Here is a 16,112-nt window from a genome sequence, read left to right on the forward strand (position 1 = left end):
GATGCACAACTGGTCTGTGATGTAACATATATGATAACATAAAAAGGTTATGCAACGCCACGGCAGAAAATACCTTGGCAAGAACATGGTTCAAAATTCTATTCTTCTGCAAATTTTGAAATAGATTTGTCATCGACCTGCCTGAGTTACGTAACAACAACGCTAGAGCAAAGGTTCGCCGAAGTATGATTTTCTGTACTCCAAATTTCAATCACACATTACAAATCACTTGTGTTTCTCTATCAGGAATGCCGCCAAATTCATTACCACAATCAACCAAAGCTGGTCCAAATCAATCAGCGACAAGCATTTTTCTAAATTAGTGCCAGCAAACCAACTTGGATAAGCTTTAAGAACTCTCCATAGCATCCCAACGCCAAATAGTTCCGTCCTCACAGCAGCTTAGAATGGTGCTGCAATATAGAATAAGGAAAAGAGGGTACACTTCATCATTATCGAGGGATATGGAAATTGCAAGGTCATATAAAGAATAATGTCAAATAGAAGATGATATGTAATCAAAGCAATGAGAGATAAACTGTGCTTGAATCACCTTCCATCAAAAGACGTAGCAGTTTGCCTAATCGGAGATTTTGATTGAGGATGTAACAACCTGAAAAACAGCGCAAGGTTATCATTAGTGGTTTGCATTTCAAAGTTACAACTTTCTTCAGCATGTAGTTTTGGTAAAGAACAGAAAACCAAACGAACTTTGCAATAAGAACTGGAGGGCTGGATTGTAGTTCCCAAACAAAAATCTTTCCTTCTCTATTCCCTGCTAGACAGAAAACAATAGACAGCGAAGAAGTCAACATATAGTTCTGCAACTCAGAACATCTAAAGTTTACATGGTATGGTCCCTTCATTTTTGAAAGAATGAAGAACTATATCAACTGTTGTAACTACAACTGTTTAAGAAAATTCCTCATGCAGTTTGCGTTACCTATAGCGGCTGCATTGTAGTGGAAATCACAGGAAAACTTGATGAACCAAATATCACACTCCGGAACTGGGTATTTTTGAAGGATGTCGACGGTACCCTAACCAGAAAGCATCCAAATAACAATTTAGGCCACCAGAAAGTATAATTACGGGAATTCTACACAATCAACCAAACTCAGCAAAGATTCGTGGAATAGGTAGTAAAGAAGAAGAAATAGGGTTTGCTTGATAACTGTTTTGTTTTTAATTAGAAAAATAAAGGGGAAAAGGAAGAGATGAAGGAAACTGAGTAGCCAGATGATAGTGGTGAAAGAAGCAGAGAAGATAATTAGAATGCTTTATGGCGTAAAACTAAAAGAAAAAAACTATTTCGAATTGTATTTAGCTTTTAGTATTAGTTTTATATATTCCACTCATTTCTCCTCTTTAATTAAAAGAAAAAAAAAACAGAAAATAAAAATGTTGCCAATTGGCCAGGTTTCTAACCTCCCCAGGAGACTGTTCCTTCATTTTCGGTTCCCACAGCACAATTTCATTGTCAACACTCTGGAAATTCACAGAATAATATATTAATGTAATCATTAGAGAATATATGGAATTAAGCTACCACAGGCATCTAAAAGCAATTCAAGCTACCCATATTTGAAATCTATTTGTTATATCTGGATAAAGTTTATCACACCATGCAAGTTATTCTAAATTGTTAATAAACTTTATCTTGCTTTCAGGTGATCAAATAAGCTATCAATAAGTTGATGCCAAACAAATAGAAATCAATTTTTCAGGAACTGATATGTCTTCCCCGTTAACTCATTTGAACCAGCTGATTGTGCTGATTAAAATTTTGCCAATTAGTAAAGGCAACATACGATTTATGTATTAAGATTTTACATCCTACAAATATTTTCCGTTCCCAAATAACCATCAGATTTATACTGAAAAGAAATGAAAATAGTGGATGAAATTCTGATTCACCTTTGAGAGGAGAAAATCACCAAGCCACCTATTACAGTCAACATAGTTTGTATGAATGGAGGCTATGAATACCTGAAAGGTTCAAGTTAACCTCAGATAAAAGGATAATGAAAACTCTATTATGAAACACACGGAAAAAAAAAAAAAAAAAAAAACAGGTACTCACTGGAAATTGCACATATTTTGTCGGAAATTTTGACGGAAGATCTGTCCATGTGAAAGATTTCTCCACATATGTCCAGAACTCTACAACAAAGCAATGTATAAGAAAACAAATTAGAAATAATATTGATTTACACAGTTGACGCCTGTCCAAACATTAAATCAAGAACTCTGACCCTCAGATGTGGAATTACTTTAACATCCCACTGTTGCATAATCATGCATAAACATAGCTAATTTGCAATAAAAAGAATTTTAAAATAACCCATTACTTTCTTCAATACTAGTAAAACAAAGAAGGCTGCTTCTATTTTCTATGATAATATATATTTTTCCTTTTTTAGAAACATAAGTATTACGTACTCACACTATACTCTGAATGGGTAAATTTGTGATCATTGTGATCCATCATCCATGCCATATGGTTACACAACTATGGTTACCATATCAAAATGTGTAAATTCTCATATGAAGCAAAGCTGTGAAGTCCTACCTTTCATTGACCAAATCTTAACGGTGTTGTCCATGCCACAACTCGCAATGCGATATATGTCAGAAGGATGAAAGTCCTATAATAATAAGAACAAGGTGATAGAATTAGCCCCTCGAGTCATTTTCTTTGATCAAAATCTTAACAAGAAGAAAAAAAGAAAAAAAAGAAACAAAAGATTTATAATTAAAAGATCCCATGGAAAGGTGGCAGGATATAACTCCTCGTCAGATATGTTACCACACTCAGGACTTCATTGCGGTGACCCCCTGCTCCTGCGAATATCAAAATACATATTCCAGTCTGAACATTCCATAGCCGAACTGACTCATCCTGGAAAGTTCTAAGATTAATAATAATGTAAACAACAAAAATATCTTAAAAAGAAAAAAGGAGCAGGTTACTGTGTTCACTTTGCTTGCTGACACCACAAGTGATGACTTCAATGGCTGAGTCCTGATTTCGTTTATTGAGTCCCCATGGCCAACAAAACTCTGCACATAGATGAGTATGTTAGGGGCAAAAAGAATGTAAAGCAAGAAAATCCTGTATTTTCATTGCCACTCAAAGCACTTTTGAAATATTTCAAATATTTCAGCGGAAATAGATGTATGATTGCATCCTGATTGCATGCTATAGAATAGTAAAGAGCACCCAGGCCATTACTACTGCACCACTATAAAGTACATGATCTTACAACCAGTACTAAATTTAGTACCTTGTCTATCTTCTCGCTGCCACAATCAATGACACGCATTATACCATTAATTCCTCCAGCCACAAGCAACGGGGATCCATCAATATTGCAGGCCCAACTCACAGTGTAAAAAGACTCATCCTTCTGATCTATACCAAGCACATGACAATCAAATATCCGCAAAAAAGTTCTAAACAATAGCAAATGAATGCTAAACTGTTTGATAAAATGACCGAGAAAAGAACACTAATCTTGATCAATTACAGAATGATGGCTGTCTTTACTTACATCTTCATCAATGTAAGACTGCAACACAGCAATCACACCCCCTTCTAGGCATTGGTATACAGTAACCTGAAAAAGAAGAAAACAACACTTACAACAAATACAACAAATAGCGGAAAGAGAACCTTGCATTGTCTCTCAGATAAATATTTTACGCAAATGAACACGGGGAACAAATTCACGTTGTTTATTTGAAAACGAAGGAACTATACACTACCAGGTCAGAACAGCCATAATTCACCACTACTCAAGCTGCATTGTAATCCAATGTTGTAAATGTTAAAGGTGATGCCTCTTTTTTTTTTGTTTTCACTCGGATTCTCAGAACACTAACCTTAAAGATCATTTCATTCCATTCCAATGTATATCTTTATTCCATGAGAAGTTCATGTATCAAAATGTTGATAGGCAAAGCCGACATTGAAAACTTCGATAAACCCTAAATCTCTAGCAATCCACTCAATGTAACAAAGCCCAGTAAACTAAATCATAAGAAACCCCAAAAATTTACCAAATTTTCAGCCAAAACAGTATAGAACCCATGTTTGGTTGGCGAGAAAACGCACGAAAATCCAACAAGCAGTTCCGGAATTACAAGGGAAGAGAAACGAACCCGATTGCCGCCGACTGTGGCGAAGACGTTGAAGTAGCGAGAGTCAATGAAGTTGAAAACGATGGCGTATAGGGGGCGCTTGCCCTCTTGGAGTCTGTTGGTGACTCTGTACTCTTTCTTCTTCGAGGGTGCGAGGGAACCCACCACCGGTTCCGACCCTAAAGCGAACTTCGCCGCCATGTCTGCGGCGCAGGATACCAACAGACCTACCCTCTTCCCAAACAACGGAAATTTCTGTTCAACAAGACGGGAGACTACTTGGTGCAATAATTTCAGCTTAATTATTTACCAAAAAGTTAATAGACAAATCTAATCTTTATTACTAATTAATAAAACACTTGTTATTGACCAAAATTTTATAAAATTATCAGTTTAATTATCTAATTAAAACATAATATGAATAAAAAATATAGGGCAAAAATATAATTTCACACAACCAAATTTTACTGTTTTTTTCAAAGCCTCACCTATATGTAATCCTAACATATATCAAATTAAAAAACAAAAAAAAAAAGCTTTATACCTCCATATTCTCTATCACTATCTTCCTCTCTCTCCTTCTATTTCAAAAACAAAAATAAATATTTTTTGCTGTTTATTTTTTCAAAGACTCACCTACATGTAACCCTAACCTATTTCTAATTACAAAAAAAAAAAAAAAAAAAAAAAACACTTCTCACTCCCACGTTCTCTATCACTCTCTTCCTCTCTCCTTTTATTTCAAAAACAAAAATAAAAAAGTTTTCTCACACACTTTGTGTGCCCATATGGTAGTTTTTTTTTTATATTAACATATAAGAGTCTAAGACGTTGAGTTTCCATACATAGTTTTTGAGCTTGAAATTCCTGCCTTCCTTAAATTATTTAAATAGTTTCGAATCTGCGTAATCTAATATCCCATTAAATAGAATGTTGATTCCACTAAATGTCCCGAAATCAAAATTCTGCCTCCTACCTTAATAGTAATAAAATTAGAAAAACCAATAAATTTACTGCTTAGTACTATAGTATAGTGATACTCCTTATCATTTGTGGATGAAAGGTCTGATATTCGATTTTCGTTAAAAACAAATTTAAATCGTATTGTTGCTAGATTATTGTAAAACTAAGTTTACATTCTCAGCTTAGCATAGATAATAATAATGAATAGAAATTTTTTTGATTTTTATACAAAATTTAATTAAATTTTTAAGAAAACAGGGGAGGACCTATGTAATTAAATACCCAGTATGCAGCGAGGGAGTGAGAGAGAGAGAGAGGGAAATTAATCAGAAGTCAGATGCCAGCCTCCTCCAACGCCAAGAGCTTAAGCTCTATTTTCCGCGGCGCCATCAAATCCAAACCCCCCGCCATACCTCTATCCTCCCCCGCCGAGGACGCCACCCTCAAGCACTTCGTCTCCACCCTTGACCCCATTTCTCAGCGCTTCACCGCCTCCAAGAAGCCACCCTCCGACCTCAACGTTCCTTCTGCGCTCGCCGCCTTGAATTTGGACTCGCCCTCCTCTCCCGGTACGGCATTACCTCTTTGTTTGGTTGGTTAGAAAATGTGGGAAAAAAGTGATGAAATGGGAAATGGAATTCTGGGTCTTTTGTGTTGTTTTGGTTTATGCGTAGTGAAGAACTCGCCCAAAAGAAAGATAAATGATTTTGTTAATTTGGTTCAGATGGATAAAGGGTTTTCCTTTCTTTGTCTAATTGTTTTTGCAAAGAATAAATAGGTTACTTTTCCTTTGTTTTCTTACTATTCAATTAGATTGGATGCAGTAGAATTTAAGTAATGTAGTATTGGTTGATGTTTTGTTTTGAGCTTTTGTGTTTGACTGCAGAAGATTCGCCGAACGGACTGCCTCAGGATATATTTTCGATATTAGACGGTATGTGCGTGTTAATTTTGTTGTGAAAATCCTAATACATTTATACACTAGGTTGGTGAGTTTATTGTTTTGCAGTGTAGTTCTTTTTTTCTCTTCAGTGAGAAACCGTCATAAGTCGGCACTTTAATTCACGTATATAGATACAATGCTTTATTGCGTTTAAGTAATGAGTCAGAGGGAAATTTTCTGCTGAGTGAAATTTCAGAAGAATTTCGTGGTGAACTTAAACTTTGATGGTAAGAGGGAAATTCAAATTTGTCAGATTCATTCTTTTGATTGGTTAGCATTTAATGATTCCCTTTAGGCTCTGTTACCTTCTTGTAATAACTAATCTCTATTCTGTAATAGCATGACTGTTTTTAGCCATATACTATGTGTCATTGTTATTTTATTTTTTCCCTAAGGTTTTCTTGTTGACGGATTGTTATAGCCGTGTGATCTGTTCCTTTTTCAGGCGGTACTTCTGCAAATTCTCTTGATATCCAGGGAGAAGAAGGTGAGACATTTAAGGAAAATACATTGCTCTTACCATTTTATCCTGAGGTATCTCATGGTGCAATATCATTACGTCGCAAAGAAGTCACTCGTGAAAGGAAGCAAAAGTGGACTTTCAGTAGCGGTCAGGTTAATCGTTTTGGTCGTTTAGTTGACATGTGTGCCAACAAGCTAGGGACACACACCACTCTTCAGGTTTTTGGTAAATTGGGACGAGAAACTGGCGTGAAAGAATATAATTCATTGATTAAAATTTGCATAGAGAGGGCTAGGAGTAGTACAGATGAAGATGTTGGAGTAGAACAGTTTCACATGGCTTATCGAATTTTTAAAGCAATGAAGGAACAGGGTTTTCCGCTGGAGGAAGAAACGTATGGCCAATTACTTGCATATCTAATTGACATGTGTATGATAAAGGAATTTCAATATTTCTGTGGAGTTATCAAAGCTGGAAACCCTAGTTCAGTTGGCAGATTAGGATACTACGAGATGCTGTTATGGATCAGTGTCGACGATGAGGAAAAAATTCAAGAGCTCTCTAATTACATTGTAAGTGATGATGCAGGAAAGGAGTCCAATTTACAAGGTAATCGTTACATTGGTAGTGATGATTAGTTATTCTAATTGTCTGGACATCTTAAGTTTTTCTGAAACAATATATTTATTGCTGGGTCATGTTTTGTTACAATTCTGTTTGACATCACTTGCAAGCTAGGATGATTTATTGTTAATCAATACGCATAATTGTACCAAAAAGAAATTGTGGAATGGAGATCTCACCTTGTCACTCCTTTTTTTGTAACATATTCAAAATACCTTGTTGAAACTGTATAGATGTTTATGTGTTTGAGAACTAATGGTGCTTGGGCACTTGGAAATAGATCTCTTTTGTAAATTTTGGTCTACTGACTCTTTGGCAGGTTTTTGAATAATGGGTGTTTTACTGACTAAAGAGAATGGAAAATGAAAATAAAATACAAAAGAATGTCTTAAAAACCTTTAATTGATGTGAATGACACCATCAGTTTGGACTTAGACACCAACTGATTGTAAAAATTCTATATGCCACTAACAGTTTCAAATTCAATGTGGATTAGATAAAACTCTATGGAGAAATTTAACTTTTGGAACATGTCCAGCATGGATATGCATATCCCAATGACGATATTATGAAATCAGATGCTGGTATTTTCAGTGCATCATGGCGTTTTTGCGACCATGACACTGCTCTTGAGATTGGCATGAATGAAAGTCTTACTGTTTTAATGTTGCAGAGAATTATCTTTTGGCACTTTGTGAAAGTGACCGGACAAAGGAGATTTTGCAGCTGTTGGAAAGGATGGACGTAACCAAAATCTCATCTCTGCCTTTTGTGGATAGTATCTTTAGATGCTTAGGAAGGCAACTACTGGATTCCTTCGCAGAGAAGTTTCTTCTGGAATTTAAAGCCTGTGGTATGTTCATGATATTTTAAAGCCACTGGTATTTGCATTCCTATTTAAAATCTCTTGTGCTGGAAAAACAGTTGGCAACTTATTATAATTTGGAGAAAAAATATTAGAGTGAGTGTTCCATTGGTTCCACAGTATCTATGCAATGAAATCCTTATATACACTTGATTTCTTTTTGCTAAAATTGCAGACTCTGCTGCAGAGAAGATTACAAGCTTCATCTACAGTTATGTTGTTGGCATTCCAAATTTAGCGGTGAGGAACTTCTCATGAATGCTACTGGTAATTTCTCAAGTCGACAATTATAAGAGGCAATTCTGCTTCTCACGCAGTTTGCTTCTATGTAAAAGCTGTACACATGTTTTTAATAAAAAAAATACATAAATACTTTGTTATTTGCATTAGTTTTTGGGCTGTAGTGTAGCAATACTTCCAAAGTCAAAGGATGTCACTAGATGTTTTATTACTTGAAGTTTGTTGGGATGTAAGCCTTTTGGGATTCAAATTATTATGAGAATTCTAATTGTAACTTAAAACACATAATATTAAATCTCGGGTACAACCAATCCCACAAGAGAATGATCTAGCGGTGATACTTGAGCAAACTGAGGGGATGGAGGTTTAGATCTGCTGCTGATGGACATGATATGAGTGGTGTTATGGGTTTGGAGTTTGCCGAATAGGGGGACTCAAATTGGGTTTTGGTTTATGACTTTTCTTTGTATCGGGCAGGGAATCAGATTTCATTTTTTATTACTTGAAGTTTGCATGATCCATTAATTACAGAAAAACTTTATTTTTTTACTCAATATTTCTATTGAGAGTGTTGTGTTTACACTAATTATCAATTGTTGAAGGTTGAGGATGTCATTTCAGAATTCAAAAAATGGCACAAGAAATTGGAGGTGACACCTTCCTCTGCGTCATATGAGAAGCTTATCATGTACTGTTGTGATTCACTTAAGGTATGTTTGATCTGCTGGCTTAAGAGATGTAGCAATTGAGATTCATTATTGATCCTTCCATATATTCTTATATGTTGGAAAATGAATATCTTGCTTTCTACTTTACACCAAAAAGCTATCTTTTCTATTTCTTTTGCCAGCTTAGAGATTGCTTTAACATTGATTATTTGTCCCTTTATTTCTATATAGGTGCATGTTGCTCTTGAACTGGTTAATGAGATGTGTGAACTGGGGTTGACCTTTTCGATTGAGGCAGTACACCCCATTTTACGTGCTAGTGACGAGAGCTGTGATTTTAATTTGGTATGATGCACTATACTGTACATATTTTTCAACCCTTGAATTGTATGACCTTTGTTATTTTTCTTGCCCTTCAATGTGAAGAGACTTGCTATAAATCGCATGTGGGTGCTGTCTATATTATGGCGTGCACATATGCTAGAAATTGTAATGGTTAGAAGAACCTTAGTGAAAAGCAGAAGAATATATAGGATTGATGTAGTTGCAGAAAATGTGGGTTAGAAATACAGGTCTCACTGCGTCATTGGGGTGGGGTACATGGTCAGAAAATTTACCAATCGAAATGGGTGGAAGGGACCATTAATCTCTGCATGCAATGTGCATACAGGGTCAAATTACACAGAAATTAGACAGAATTCTCAATTTGAACCGAGATTGGTATGATTTAAAAGGAGTTGGAACCACAGTAGTTACATTGAAATATGATCCATGATAATGACTTTGTAAAGTTGACCAATTAATAATGACCTAAGTGTTGACCCTTTTGATACCATGAATAATTTGGTGGTTTGCGATGTTTTCTTGTATTTCCAGGTCGAATAATCTCTTTTTCATTTTTGTGCATGCTACTGAGTTTCACATTCAGTTATTTTCAAGGGATGACTTGTATGATTTTCTGATATTTGTCTGCTTGCCGCATGTCCAGGTGCACAAAATCTATTCATTGATTTACCAGTACAAATTAGAGCCAAACTGCGAAACTTTCAGGTGTATGATAAGTTTGTACGTGAAAATGAAGGATGTAAGTTTTATATGGTTTCCCTTTGTGTTACTGTGCACACTTGCATGTCTAAGTTTTCATTTTCTGTTGCTTTTTGCCTAATATTTGTATTTTTACATTCCAATAACATGGAAGTTGAACCACTATTATCAACGAGACCCCAATTTCAGTTATTGTATCTCTTTACTTTTGCAGTATGAAGGTGCTTATAGCATGCTGAGAGACGTGGAGGAAATGAATTTGACACCCACTGCTAACATGTACAATGCTATAATGGGCGGATTTTTCCGAGAGGTAACGTTCTTTTTCATGTGCTTTTCTTTCTTTCTTCCAGCTGTATAAAACTAAGCCCGCTTTTTCAAACAATTACTATGATATTCAACATGAATTATTTATTTTTAAGCTTCAGTAACGATTTGTTCTATTTTTAGTTTTCAATGAATTTGTGGCTGAAAGTTGAAACTTTGTTTCCCTGAATACCTTGCAGAAGAACATTTATGGTGGGTTGAGGGTTCTCCAACAAATGAAAGCAGCAAATGTCAAACCAGATTCCCAGACATTCAGCTATCTAATTACCTACTGTAACTCTGAGAAGGATATTAACAAGGTAACCTGGAGTGATAACTCGTTCATTTCACTGGAAAGCTTGTACAGGAATGGGAATTGCTCTCATTCTCCTGATTGTCCCAGAATGGAATTTATACTAATCTTTTCGGTTGTCTATCATTCATCCCTTAACTGCACTCTACAAAAAAAAAAAAAAAAAAAAAAAAAAAAAAGTGAAATTGTCATCTGAACATGAACCATATAGCCATAGATTTCAAACTTGTTTTCCATCGTTTCCTTTTTATGTTTTGTTAGTTCAGCACTGCAATATAGTTTGAGGAACACCATAGTAGTGGTATGGTGCTCCAGTGCAGGTTTAATGTCAGTCTGTACCTGTAGATTATTCAAATGTGTAGCAAGGGACAAGGTACTGTCCATTGACCATGTCCACAAGAAGGGCTGAGAAAATTTTAAAGAACTGAAAATGGGGGGAGGTTGTCGACGTGGTGTTGGATCCTTTGGATCTCGTGAGGGTGTAACTAATTGGGGCTGGGCATTTAGGTTTCTGAGGACAAAAAAGCTGGCCCAACTTGAGAGTGACCGACAGGAATATCAAAATCATTCTTGGACACATTTCTCTTCTGAATCTCAGACAAACAGGGGGAAAAGTATTGAATTGTTTTTCTTTTTCAATTGACACTCCTAGATTGGTAAAATGGTATCTGCTCTAAATTACATTCCAAGGAATTAAAACACCATCCTCCCTGTTGTTCTATTCTACCTCTTTAAGGGAATTGGTTCCAGTCAACTAAGGTCATTTCTTTCTAGTTTTATTTCTTTTACTACCGAGCCAAACATCACATCTTGATGGAATGGCATTCCCCATTCCTGATTTGAGTGCCAGCCAAATAACCGACGCCTGATTCAATTTGCTTATAATTTATGAGTGAGTTTAAAAGTTGCTGATCTGAATATCTACTTATAGTATTATGAAGAAATGAAGCAGTCTGGAATTCAATTTACCAAGCAAATTTTCATGGCACTAATACATGCATACGCAGCTTGTGGGCAGTTTGAAAACGCCAAACAGGTACATATTCATTTCGCAATTTCTTACCTTATGATCCAAGATTAGAGAAGACTATACAATCTGTGATTATCTGTGCATGTTGGGGCAATAGGTGCATATCACTGAAGAACTTATGTTACAGTTTATTATTGAATGTGACTTCATTACATCAGTTTTCTTTTATTTGTCTGCTTGTCGTCTACCATCAATAGTCTATCATATCGACACAATGCTTATTTAGTGATGCAATTACTATTTAAAGCAGCGACCAAATCCATTTTTTATTCCTTGGGAAAATATAAATAACCATAAACATTCGGAGTCTGCAGCCAGTCCTAAACGTTTTGAATTTTTTTATTGGCATAATTTGTTATTGCCTGATTAAAACAAACAGAATGGCCTGCCTCCTAGAATTTAATTATTTTCAGCAACATTAAAAAATGGAAATTCTTTTAAAGAGTGGGGGAAACTGAAGGGTTTTTTTTTATTGATTTATTTTATATTTTAATTTTAATCAGTGTTCTAAAATCGTAGTTTTGATACTCGCCACGGCTTTTTTTGGGCGGGGTTATAGAAAAAGACCTCTGCCCAGCCAGACTAGAAGGCATACGGTTGGTGCAAGGTTTTATAACCTTCTTGGCCACTTGGACTTATCAGATTTTCTTTGTCCTTTTTTTCTTATATTTTTAAATGTTAAAATAATTGTGAATTTTTTTTTTTTCCAAAACATTTCAAGGCCCAATGGATAAAACAGGTCATGAAGAATAACAATGGATATTTGTTTTACAAAGTATTATATTGTGTGTGTGTGTGTGTGTGTGTATAAGGTTATAATAATTTTAAGTACTGTGAGGCTATCGATTAGGCTAGGCAATTTATGCAACGACTTGTCTTTGCCCTTGCCTTTTAGGACATTGATTTGAATAACCATATGGTTCCTATTAATACTGTAAATCTCATTTATATTTGCTTCCTATTAGTGCCTCATTTATTTCCCTGCCATATTGTATTGCAATCATACACAATATTTGCCTGGTATTCTAGCTTTTAGCATTCTCCTGCTCATGAACTGTTTATATGTTCCATTATACCAGAGTAGAATCTACAAGTCTATAGCAGAAGTTCTAGGTTTCTTTGTCGAAATAATTTTTTAACACATTACAGCTTTTCAAGGTATTTGCTTGGCTGAGATATGAATGGTTTCTGGTGATCTCATTAATACACGTTCTATGGTAGGTACTCTTGGATAATGGGATTCCAGTAAAGAACTTGAATGAAATTAAAAGCGTGCTTATCCAAACCCTCGCATCACGTGGGCAATTGTGTGATGCATTTAATATATATGAAGAGATGAAGCAAGCTGGATGCAGTGTAGAGCCGAAAGCTGTTATAAGTCTTATTGTGAGTTCCTAAATTAGTGCTTGAGTTCTTTGTCTTGTCAAAACATCTAACATTTTGTTGTTTATCTTTTAGGAGCACTCTCAATCTGATGAAGAATTCAGCAAATTATTCTCTCTACTTGATGAATTAGATGATCCAGACTATTGGCTTGAGGGTTGCGTGAGAACTATCTTACATTGTGTTCGGAACAAGCATTTAAGGTCTGTTCATACTTAATATCACAGCTATGTTGAGAATATAAAACCCCACGTTAGTTATTCTAGCCTCACATTCAATTTGGTTTGTTGGATGCTATCCAACTTTAATAGTTTTCATTCAATTGTTTTGTTGACAACTCCTAGTTGCTTATTTCCATCTCTTTTATTTAGATCTGCCGTCAATTTGATCAAGCAGTTCAGGGATAAAATCTGTACTGACGAATTAGCTCTAGATATAATTTTTGATCAGGTTTGTTCTCATTCTCACATCTTATGTGTGAATCTAATTTTGGTAGCTTCATTGTAATTATGTTAATTTATCTCCCTTCCTCTTGGGCAGTCAAACTTTTACAGATCGGTGTAACTCTTTAAGAATCTATTTCCTTTCTGAACTTATAACATATTTCCTTCCTTTCTTTTATCTAGGTTCCTTTATCTTTTCTAGTTAACTTTGCAGACGTTTTTGGCGTTTTCTTCTTGTTTAGTGAATGTAATATATCTATTCAAATGTCTGTTCTCTGATAGTCTGGGACATGACATCCTTGCAGTATGTTGTTTAAACTGACGATACGTACTTTGTGCCTTTCCATCCCAAATTTGTAGGTATTTTCCTTAATTGCAGAATTAGAGCCTACATATTTGCAGTTGGGATTGGACTTGCTTCATGCTATGAAGAATGAGCTTGGCATCACACCTTCACGAAAATGTCTTGATTTTCTTCTCCACGCTTGTGGTAATGCCAAAGATCTGAAAAATGCTCGACTAATTTGGAAAGAATACGAAGCTACTGGCCTGCCTTACAACACTTTAAGTTTTTTAAGGTGAATAATCCTGCTGCTTGGGAATTTTAATTTTTTTTTTGTTTTGTCTCTTGCTCAAACACCTTGCTTCCTTGTATTGGAAATGATTTTGTAACAACTGGGTTTCAATCTCGGAATGCTTGCAGGATGTATCAAGCCCTTTTGGCTGGAGGGGACCTCAAGGCTGCGAGAACTTTGCGTTTTAAAATGCCTAAAGATGATCCTCATGTTCGCTATATCATTCAAGCATGTAAAACCGCATACTCAGAACCGAAGAGTAGAAAGAATAAGAAGAAATAAGATGGATGAATGCATCCTTGACATATGTAGCCACTTTTGCCCCTGGTAGAACGGCCCAAGGTGGGATAAAAAGTTCCACTGGGGACGCTATCAGCGGTGTGTAAACACATTGAGCCGTGTACTGGGATAATTCTCACTTGTGTAACTTGTATATATTCGTTCAATGTTATTCAATTTACATTGGTTCCTTAAGACTTCTGGCTTTACGCGGTTCATGTTGGCTGTAGAATCTGCTCTTGCGTTTTCATTGTTTGGTTTGCTGGACATATTTTAAGCGACATTACCGGGGTTCAAATCCCTGCTGACTTGTGGAACTGAAGATTTAGCCATCAGGGTGTTTCATCAGGCCAGTTCTCATGCATTGCTTTCTCTAAAGATGTTTTACAATCCTTACGATCTTATCCGTCATAATGTATGTGTTTCTACAACATTAGCGGCGCTTATGGACGGCAAAAGCTTGGTTGCAACCGGGAGCATCATCTTCTTTCTATATCTCTCCTCATGTGTCACACAAAAGAGACATAAGGAGATGTACACCCGGTTACAACAGGTTTGTTCTACAAAGTTACATGAACATTCCCTTGCAAGTTTTTCTCCGTTCTTCGCGATATACCAAGTTACAGATCTCTAATTCGGGGAAAAAAATTTCATTTGCTCAATTTCTACCAAATGTACAATCCAGAAATATTCAAAAAAAAAAAAAAAAAAAAAAATCAGAAAGACAAAGCAACAAGTATAGCTTGCCTGCACCTTGCCTTAGCCTGCTCAAGCCTCTCGTTCAAAGTCTCTTCTTTGACAGCAGCTTTTACCATAACCATGTCCATCTCTATCAACCTCAAAACCCTAAACAGCTCAGTCACCATTCTGTCCTCCACTTTGCCTTCGTCTCTCAACACTTGCGCTTCCTCTCTCGCTCTCTCAGCCACGATCTCCCCCACTTTTAGCAACAGTTCAGTGGAGCCATATTCTTTTCCCATCAGGTCCTCTAACTTCTCCAAGAAGTCAGCTATGACGTACCCTATCGGCTTCTCTAGCTTTATCTCTTTGGTTCTCTTCCAACCTATCTCGAAGTTCGGGGGTTCCGGCTTTGCGAGGCCGGTTTCTGACCTGCTCCTGTCTCGGGTGATGTCGGATTTTCTTCGCTTTTCGACGGGGAATGTCTCGGCGCTGGTGGTGGTTTCGGAGTCTGGACTTGGGAAGTCAGGTTGAGTAGGGTTTGGAGTGGCGCATGTGGTGGTGGACAAGTGTTTCCTGGGTGGTCTATGGATGGAAAGGTGGGAGGGGGCTGCGGTGGTTTGGGTTGGGAGGTGGTTTAGTGGTGGGTGAGGAGGATTATGAGTTGAGAGGAATTGTGGGAAGATGGAAGCCATGCCTAATGCTTATGCTTTCAGTTGGCAAGTGGAAGGAAACCAAACTAGGAGCTTGGAAGGGGATAAGGCCGTTTGTCCCTTGTTACAATGTAAGGCAATCAGTCACGTGCAACTTCAGTATATATTGACACTCTAAAAATCTCATTTTGTATTTCAAACTTTCTATAATTAAAAAAAAAATATATATACTAGTGAAAAATGTAGAATAAGATTTTTAGAATGCTAATAACAGTTATATATATATATATATATACTTTTTTTTTTTTAATTTCTCTGGTAATTTTTGAAAATGAAATATGAGCTCTTCACATCTGTCTCCTTTTGTACATCTCTGGCTCTTTCTTTGTATCATTTCAATTCAAAGATAAGAAGCACATATGAGGTTAGCCAACTTGGTTAAAGCTACATGTTTCCCCTTCGGTACCTAAGTTTGAATTTCTCTCCCAGTAGTTTATAT

The 16,112-nt window shown here is 36.2% G+C and overlaps 3 protein-coding genes across 5 annotated transcripts; 1 reads left to right on the forward strand and 2 right to left on the reverse strand.

The window, feature by feature from the left end:
- Positions 1-86: 86 nt before the first annotated feature.
- On the reverse strand, positions 87-4,442 carry LOC137714809 (polycomb group protein FIE1). 2 transcript variants are annotated; one of them, XM_068453943.2, is made up of 13 exons: positions 4,165-4,442; positions 3,555-3,620; positions 3,288-3,410; positions 2,983-3,063; positions 2,810-2,902; positions 2,573-2,648; positions 2,084-2,163; positions 1,918-1,989; positions 1,429-1,488; positions 944-1,040; positions 712-775; positions 554-613; positions 87-413 (listed from the first exon to the last, which is right to left on the reverse strand). In XM_068453943.2, the coding sequence occupies exons 1-13, from the start codon at positions 4,342-4,344 to the stop codon at positions 350-352; spliced, it is 1,116 nt and encodes a 371-aa protein (XP_068310044.1). In that variant the 5' UTR covers positions 4,345-4,442; the 3' UTR covers positions 87-349. The 2 variants fall into 2 exon arrangements, with proteins under 2 accessions (XP_068310044.1, XP_088546919.1); XM_088690793.1 differs by lacking the exon at positions 1,429-1,488.
- A 914-nt stretch (positions 4,443-5,356) lies between these two features.
- Positions 5,357-14,477, forward strand: LOC137716201 (pentatricopeptide repeat-containing protein At4g04790, mitochondrial). 2 transcript variants are annotated; one of them, XM_068455614.2, is made up of 16 exons: positions 5,357-5,675; positions 5,993-6,040; positions 6,495-7,121; positions 7,810-7,989; positions 8,177-8,241; positions 8,844-8,951; positions 9,141-9,254; positions 9,898-9,993; positions 10,168-10,266; positions 10,460-10,579; positions 11,504-11,608; positions 12,824-12,988; positions 13,061-13,188; positions 13,357-13,435; positions 13,789-14,006; positions 14,132-14,477. In XM_068455614.2, exons 1-16 carry the CDS (start codon positions 5,444-5,446, stop codon positions 14,283-14,285), a joined length of 2,538 nt encoding a protein of 845 aa, XP_068311715.2. In that variant the 5' UTR covers positions 5,357-5,443; the 3' UTR covers positions 14,286-14,477. The 2 variants fall into 2 exon arrangements, with proteins under 2 accessions (XP_068311715.2, XP_068311716.2); XM_068455615.2 differs by having other exon boundaries at positions 5,385-5,675; positions 5,996-6,040.
- Positions 14,478-14,916: 439 nt separating this feature from the next.
- On the reverse strand, positions 14,917-15,721 carry CRR41 (potassium/sodium hyperpolarization-activated cyclic nucleotide-gated channel protein). Its single transcript, XM_068455616.2, has one exon. It carries the CDS (start codon positions 15,653-15,655, stop codon positions 14,999-15,001), a length of 657 nt encoding a protein of 218 aa, XP_068311717.1. The 5' UTR covers positions 15,656-15,721; the 3' UTR covers positions 14,917-14,998.
- Between the last annotated feature and the right edge of the window lie 391 nt (positions 15,722-16,112).

Source organism: Pyrus communis, chromosome 3 (genome assembly GCF_041283825.1).
Source record: "Pyrus communis isolate YQ-2024b chromosome 3, ASM4128382v1, whole genome shotgun sequence".
NCBI lineage: Eukaryota > Viridiplantae > Streptophyta > Magnoliopsida > Rosales > Rosaceae > Pyrus > Pyrus communis.